Source organism: Serinus canaria, chromosome 2 (assembly GCF_022539315.1).
Source record: "Serinus canaria isolate serCan28SL12 chromosome 2, serCan2020, whole genome shotgun sequence".
Classification (NCBI taxonomy): Eukaryota; Metazoa; Chordata; class Aves; order Passeriformes; family Fringillidae; genus Serinus; species Serinus canaria.
In genome coordinates, this window is record NC_066315.1 from 127931089 (window position 1) to 127939329 (window position 8241).

General features: G+C 33.3%; 1 protein-coding gene across 1 annotated transcript in view; it reads left to right on the forward strand.

The window, feature by feature from the left end:
* Positions 1 to 7705, forward strand: part of TMEM67 (transmembrane protein 67) — a 30969-nt gene extending 23264 nt beyond the window's left edge. The window contains exons 21-28 of the mRNA XM_030233897.2: positions 275 to 415; positions 889 to 969; positions 2115 to 2231; positions 3430 to 3546; positions 3626 to 3730; positions 4104 to 4206; positions 5210 to 5352; positions 5796 to 7705. Coding sequence (XP_030089757.2) covers positions 275 to 415; positions 889 to 969; positions 2115 to 2231; positions 3430 to 3546; positions 3626 to 3730; positions 4104 to 4206; positions 5210 to 5352; positions 5796 to 5876 — 888 coding nt within the window. The 3' untranslated portion in view covers positions 5877 to 7705. The remainder of the gene's footprint in view (positions 1 to 274; positions 416 to 888; positions 970 to 2114; positions 2232 to 3429; positions 3547 to 3625; positions 3731 to 4103; positions 4207 to 5209; positions 5353 to 5795) is intronic.
* Positions 7706 to 8241: the final 536 nt, after the last annotated feature.

Here is an 8241-nt window from a genome sequence, read left to right on the forward strand (position 1 = left end):
CTTTAACGCTGGAATATATAGTACCAAAGAGCTAAAATTTGGCAGAAGTTATATACCTATGCAGTACAGCAGTAGAATCATTTGGAGTTTTTCAGTAGAACCCAATATTGACTTTTGCATCACACAATTGAGCTCTGTCATAGTGAGCAGGCTGCTATTCCCAGATCTGTTTTTCATTATTTTGTCTTACTTCCTGTTATGGTGTAAACAGCAGGATCCTAATTAATACTGTTCATTCTCAGCTATTGTTATATTGACCTTCTTATCTCTTCAGGTGGTGGGATTTTCAAACCTGGCCTTAATGGATGCTTCTTCCAGTCTTACAAGAAGCAGTGAGAGCTATGTTGCTCCTTGGAGCCGCATTTTAAGATTTGGTGTGTCTGCTGCACTCTGGGTAGCCATTGCCATCCTACAAGTATGTGAAACACATGACATCCTGAACTATCAATTTCAGGCTGGTTCTTGGAAGCTAGAATAAATCTCTAGACTGTCCAAACTGCTTATCATAGCATGGGGTATGTTCTTCACTGTTATGTTTAGTTGTTTTAGCACACCTTTGGAAATTAAAATTAATCTTCTGAGATATGAGACATCTGACTTTGGATCAGAATTTTAATCTTCTCAGAGATGTGAATTTATGCACATACTTTGTTTTATTTTAAACAAGTTTGAAGCATCTGACAAGTTCAAAATAAAAAGCAGGTTCTTACCAGAACTTTACTTCTTAAAGGAAGTAGTATGTCAATCCCTTTTCATTAAGTCCAATGCAACTTCTGTAGTGGCCACTACAGAAGTCTGTTGTTTGTGGGTGTTAAGTAGTGAAATTAATTGCTTAATAACATTGAATTTGATGAACTAATGAAAGAAAATTTGGTTGATTTATTTCAGATTATATTTTTTGCTGTGATTTATGAAAGATTTGTTGAAGATAAGATAAGCCAATTTGTTGATTTGTGTTGTGTGAGCAATGTAAGTATTTCTGTGTCTCATTTGTGGCATTTTAAATAGAACAGTACATAAGATAGTGTTAACAATATTAAATAATAATTATTAATTTAATTTAGATTACTAGCTAACAGCCAAAGCTGATGTTTCCTTCAGCTCATTTTATTGGTGAACTCTGCAAGATTTCAGTTAAACTTTATTGGAAAATTATTTCAGAAGCATAGGTTTCAATATGTTTTTTTAAACACTTGATTTTTAGGTTTTTTGGTTGTTTCTCTTTTTTCAGTTTAAATTGATTACATGTGCTGATACAGAATTCAAAAATAACAAGTTGTAACAGAAATTAGGCATGGAACCATTTACTGCCATTCTGTATACTGGTTTGTGTTTTAGTCCTTCTGACTTGCAAGTTGTCTTGGTTTTATTTAATAGATATATGTCCAGATTTGCTCCTGTCTTGTGCTTATTCCTCAACTGCTGAACTTCACTTTGTCCCTCTTAACAATTACCACCTTTTGCATGCATTTTCTCTTACTCACATCTGAACTTTCTCTTCTTTACATACGGGTTTTGAAGCGTTGTACTGCAGGAATTCCTTTTAACCAAAGAAGAGGGCAGTCAGAACAGACTGGATTACCTCATTTGTCCAGAACTTCTTAAAAATACTGATTTACCTCTTTTATCAATCTTTCCAGTCATGGTTATTTCTCTTCTGTGAAACACCTATGTAGTACCTGAATTGTAGAAAAGAATTAATTTTGGAGTTTATGTGATATATAAGCATTGTATCATACTGAATGAAGTTCTGTTAAATACAATCTTTTAGAAGTGCAGCTGGAATCATGATGTGTATTATGTAGCACAGAAATAACCTTTGAATAAAAAAAATCTAATAGCTTTAATTTCTTGGCTCAATGGAATTAAGCAGCAGCAGATCCCTGCTGTTGATAAACTAAACTTGAAGCTGGTATGTGTTTCTTGTTACATATAGAAAAAAATAATTTGTAAAAGAGTTGCTAAATATTTTTCTCCCATATTTTTTCAGTACCTGCCTACTTTGTATTTGTAGCAGGACTGGCTAGTTTGTCTCTTCTTCACTATGAATTCAGAAGAACAAAAATAAAATTATAATTGTTGATTAAAGTTTTCTCTCTTCCCCCATCTCTTAGATTTCAGTGTTTCTCTTGTCACATAACTGCTTTGGTCATTATATCCATGGTCGCTCAGTGCATGGACATGCAGATACCAATATGGAAGAAATGAATATGAACCTGAAGAGAGAAGCAGTAAGTAAAAGTATTCAGGTTTATGTCTGTTCAATTATTTATTTTCTATAAAGACCACACAGCTTTGCATTATGGATTTGCAATTGTGCACTACACTGAACCACGTTACTTAAAGATAACAGCTGTTAGTATGTAAGTATATGACTCAGCAGTTCTTTCAGCTAGCTCTTCATCGTTTTTTTTTTCTTCACTATTTCATCTTGTTACTTCTTCACATTTCAAGGATATAAAATTCCTGTTTATCTAAAAAGTTTTTTTCATGTAGTTAAGAACCCTCTTTTCAATATTTGAGCTTTTCAGAAGGTCACAGCCACATTCAAAAAGATGCATGCCAAAAGGCTTTCATAAAGAGACAGATCTGAAACACTAATACAGAAACTTGTAATCTGCCAATCAATTCCTTTATTCCATCTCTTCTACTATGGTGATACAACCCATTCTTTATAGAAATTAATTTGCATAAGTATTTTTTCTAATTTGTCATATGTTGTATATCTTTGCTGCAAGATCAGGCAAATATAAAGTGTGTAGAACAAGATCAGGGACTGCATTAAATTTCATGACATCTTGTTTATTTTTAGGGACAGCTATGAAAGTACCTTAAATAAGGATATTGCTATTTCAAGGCTAAGTGGACGGAAAAAAACATAGCCATGTGAAAATTGAATCTCAAACACTGAAATACAGAGGAATCTTAGAATCTTATAATTGATGTTTTTAGGTGTTCCTACAATTTTTTCCTAATTGCTTATTTTATTATGATTTTGAGAAAAACAAGGTGTTTTCCCTGTGGAGATGTCAAATTTTTTATTTTCTTGCGGTTTCTGAGATTTATTAAATGTGACCTGAAAAAAACATGGAAAAAGTCAGGAATCCAAACAAAAAAAAGTGAGACAAATATAGAAGAAATTATAGACCTTAAAGAAGGGTCTTCCAAATAAATATCAGAATATGTATTATTAGAAGGTAATGAACCGAACACAGGTGAAAAGAGAAATATGACTTTGTGACAGCAGGGGTCAGGATTTCATGTCCTAAAGAAATCTTGCTGCAGTAGAACAAGAGTGCAGTAATTTCAAATATTTAGAGATATTAACTATTATCTGTACATGAAAGAGAGGAAATGAAAAGCTTTTGACTATTTTGGGTCTATGAATGACATTAATAATGTTAATTTACAATTGCTTTAATTGTATAGGAAAATCTGTGTAGTCAGAGGGGTTTGTTACCAAACACAGATGGCCAGACATTTCAGATTTCCATTTCAAGAAAAATGCGACTAAACTATGACTGGATTCATGAAACCTTAACAAGAGTAAGTGAGATATTGGTATTCTTTAAATCTTATTTAAAATTTGAAATTTCTCTGGTAAAATCTTGGTCTTGTATTTCAGAAACGTGGTCCTGCCAGGCTTTTGGACTCATCTGCAAATACTTTTGAACAAAGCACAAGGGCCTACAACGCCATGAACAAATTTCTCAGTTCTTTTATTGATCACGTATGTATATTGACATTACTATATTAAGGAAAATATAGTTAAAGTACAGACTAAAAATTGTAAATCTAAAGGACAGTAGTTCCTCTTTAAGCATATGTGCTTTAAGATTTCTTGCTAAAGATTTTATGGCATCCAGAACAGTGCTTCATTCAAAAAAAAAAAAAAAAAAAAAAAAAAAACAAGAATTGGAGTGCTGTCCAGCAGTGCAGACTGCACTTAAAAATGACAAATCCTTTTTTGTTATGTACTTTTTTTTTGTCTTGGAATAGACCAGTGGGTTTTGTTTCATTCAAAAAGGTCTAAGTAGCTGTGCTCACTTTGTAGCAGATTTGAAATCATAAAACAAGAAGTGTTGTTTTTCTTTTTCTTACAGGTTCATAAAGAAATGGATTATATTGTCAAAGACAAGTTGCTGCTTGAACGAATTCTTGGCATGGAGTTCATGGAACCAATAGAGAAAAGTATTTTTTATAATGGTAAAAAGATGTGTGGTATTTGTACTATTTTAAGTATCCTGGTTTCTGTGTAGATTTCTTTCCCAGGACTTACAATCTAAAATGGACTTCACAGCAGGAGAGATCATTGAATGACTACTTGTGAGGGAGGTATTTAAGAGAAGTTCTTTAGGTTATAGAAATCCTGTTTATAATTTGTCATTTGACTGTGATGTTTTTTATTTGAGGCAGTTGAAAGTGACAGATGTGCACATGTTTATGAAGTTCATAATCATAAACATTGATAGAAATACATTGTTTGATAATCTAGACTGCTATGGTTCCCAGAAGTTTAGATATAAATCAGGATTTCATGGCTCTGAAATACAATTTATAATGAAAATACACTGTTTCAAATCAAACTTGTATTGGACATTTTTTGAAAAAGTAGGAAAAGGGAAAAGGATATGTTTTCTGTAATTGTTTACATATTCTTTTCTCTTATAGAAATGTTTTTTGATAAAATAAAGAGGTAGATAAATGGTCTAGAGTACTTTGGCTGTGAAAAAGGTACTTTCACCTTAAAAGACCCATTTTCTGCAGAACCATTAAACAAAAATAATGCAAAGCTCTGAGCCTCCTCCTAAATAAGGCATTTAGCATATGTTTTTATGATTTTGCTGAGTTGGGGCTAGAGCTAACAGCTACTAAAAATTTCAGTGACAAGGAAGCTACATCTGCTTCTTGATTTAAAACAACTTTTTAAAATTAACCTGATTGAGATTTCAGGAGTAAATAGAGTTGTGTGTGACACATGGGTTTTACCTATTGTGTTCATTGGTATGATGCTACTTTATAAGTGAAAAGTTTGTATTATTTGTCAGTAGAATGACAGGACTATCTCTGTGTTGCCATAGAATGTCATAAATTGCTCTGTCTCTGATCTTCCTTTTTCTTATTAGCTTCCTTAACACGGACTGATGAACTCCACAAATTTGCAACTCACAGAAATATTAATTTTTTAAAAAATGTTCTCTTTCCATAGATGAAGGACACTCTTTCACTGACGTTCTCTATTACGGCAATGAAACAACACTGCTCATCTTTGATATCCTGTTTTTCTCAGTTGTGGATTTAGCTTCCCAAAGTTTTGTTTTAGCAGCTATTCTAACATATTTGCAGCAAGAGGTAAATTTCAATTTAAAAACAAAGGTTTTTAAATGGGAGTCACTATGGCAGTTTAAATAGTTAACTAGATAATAAATGCAGTGAGTTAGCAGTGTGCAGTGAGAGAATATTATACTGAGACCTTATGAAGTAGTTTTTTATTTCTTTTGTCAAATAGACTTGTGAGAAATTAATTTTGTTCACATGGTGATCCTGAATGAAGAGGTTACAAATAATTTTCAGTAGAAAACAGGAATATCTGTTAAAACTAATCTTACATAATTCTATCATAATTTAGGGTGGAAAGGTAGTGGAAATGTTATAAAAATGCTAAAGGAAATTAAGCACCTAATTAATATTATTTGGGATTTAAAGATGATCTGAATTTACCGTTTATGTTAGATACTGAAACATATTAGTGTAAGTATTTCTTCATTAATACATGTTTTCCAAAATGTTCTTAGATATTTAGGTTTATTCGTACTACACTTGGGCAGAAGAATTTGGCATCCAAAACCTTGGTGGATCAAAGATTTCTCATTTAATTGAGAAGATGAAAAACTGTTAAGGATTTAATCATGGAAAATACGAACATGATCAAAGCGTCTCTGACCTGCAGATAATTTGTAGTGCACTTTTCAACAATAACAATGTAATGGGTTTTAAACTTGTCATATTTTATATTGTGTGCTATTAAGCTTTATTTTTCTGTATTTATAGTTGTTTTTTTAATTTGTGAACACTAAGCCATTGGCCTTTAAAAAGAAAGGTACATACAAATAAGAAGTAAACTTACTGTTGTTATTATTAGAATAAGATTAAAATTATTTTATGGCTTTTGATAAGATATGGACCACTGACTTTGAGGCAACAATTTGAGCATCTGATTGACAGGAGAGTTTGCCAACTCTGAAATTCTCTGAAAATACCTTAAAATACCTACCTTTTTTAAGTTATTTTGATGTGTAATGTTTAGCAAATCTGTGACAGCACAGGATTTGTTCTGAATTAAGTTAGTATTTCAGGGGGAATTTTTAAAGATCACTTATTTGCAGCAACTCTCACTTGAAATTTTAATGTTTCTGTCTTGTGTCATACAGTATTGTATAATACTGTCTCCTCTCTTGGAGTTTATCATTGTTTTTCTTGGGTGTGGCCTACACATGACATCTCAAACACGTATTTGAGGTACAGTTGTGTTACAGTGATGTAGAGAAAGAGGCTATGATAGAGCAGAGGAGATGGTCATCAGTTTTTGGGATTTGTTCTTGATCTGTCTTGTGATGCAAGATGTTCAGAGAAACAGCAGAAATTATTCTGTTCACTTTTTCCACACAAGTGAAATGGAAGCAATTTTTAAAAATTGTTTTCACAGATGCTCATGGTCTCTTAATTTTCTGATTTTATTATCTTTATATATAACAGAGACATAATCATTTTACTGTCATCATATTTTTGGAATTTAGACAGATTAATAATTACTCAAGTGCCAAGGGAGATTGTGAATGGCCTTCAAATCACCTTAAACTGAGGTGTCTACCTCCCATTCTTGTCACTGAAAAGTCTCCCTCTCTTTTTATACTTAATGTTTTTTCAATAAATGGTTAAACATGAATAGTATTTGCTGGGTTTGTAGCTGTTATTTGTCTTTAGATGTTTCAACAAGGGACTTACAGGAGCAAAATACCAGAAAAATATCAGTCACTATCATCTCATGTTTATTCTGAAACAGACTGAGGACATGACTAGTTGAACTTAGCAGATTTCCAGTGCAGATATGCTTATCTGAATTGAAGCAGCATTGCATTTCAAATGATTTTTGGCTTCATAAAGAAGAACATGTTCTCATGTTGGTACCATGTCATATCATACTAAACTGAGAGTAACATGGGCATAAATCTCACAGTTGCTATTGCTTCACTGCATTTGCTTTTGGTGTTGCAAAGCCTGTGTCACTTGCAAGTCCTATGTTTTGTTTTATTTTTCCAGATCATTTGTCTAAAATGTTAATATTCCTAACATAAGCACTCTACATGATTTAGGAAATAATTACAGGAGTCAAAAGCTCCAGGAATTCAAAGAAGCTTTTCTTCACTCTTGCTGTCCAGTGAACACTTGAAACAGGATGGCTGAGTTTTGTTCCCCTATTCCTTGATATTTGTTCAGGAAATATCAAGCTTGATATTTGTTCAAGAAATATCCTTTGTGGTTCCAGCTTAATGGTTTTTATTTTTTTAACATTAATATGCATCTATGATGTGTTGTTCATATGATGAGTGTCTTTGAGGTTTCTAAATGTTCTGTTTGCCCACATGGCATTTCAGTCTCTCCTGTCTGTTTCTCTGAGCAATAAAAAAAGGTCAAAGATTTGAGACAGGATTTTTCCCACTTGTTAATTGAGTTGACCCAAACCTACAGCATTTCTTCGGCCATGCACATGAGAGCAGGGCCAGAGGCTGCTGCTGACTCTGCAGTCCAGAGGAGCTCTGTCAGAACAAGTGTGAGAAAGGAGTTTTGTGGTCCATGCAACACTGGAGGGCATGGTTTTGGATAGTCAAAACTAATGGAATGAGATGGTTGTTTTTTGCCAAATTAGATACCAAACAAATTATTTCTACCAATAATTAAAATTTGTATGAACAGACTAAGTACAGTAACTTCAAAAATATGTTAACATTTACAGTTTTCATTTAGTGGTGAGGACTTGCCATTTTACTACAACGTTCATTTGAATGGCAGAGGTGGGTCTGTGACTGAGGTAAACCCTACCAGAGGTGAGAAGTGGTGCTGGCAGGGAGCTCAGCTCCCACCCTTCCATCAGCTGCTGCAGCATGGTGATGCCAGCCAAGCCCAGCTTGAGGGGTGTTGGTTTGTCTTCAGGCTCAGCAGGAGTGTTTGAGCAGTGGATGA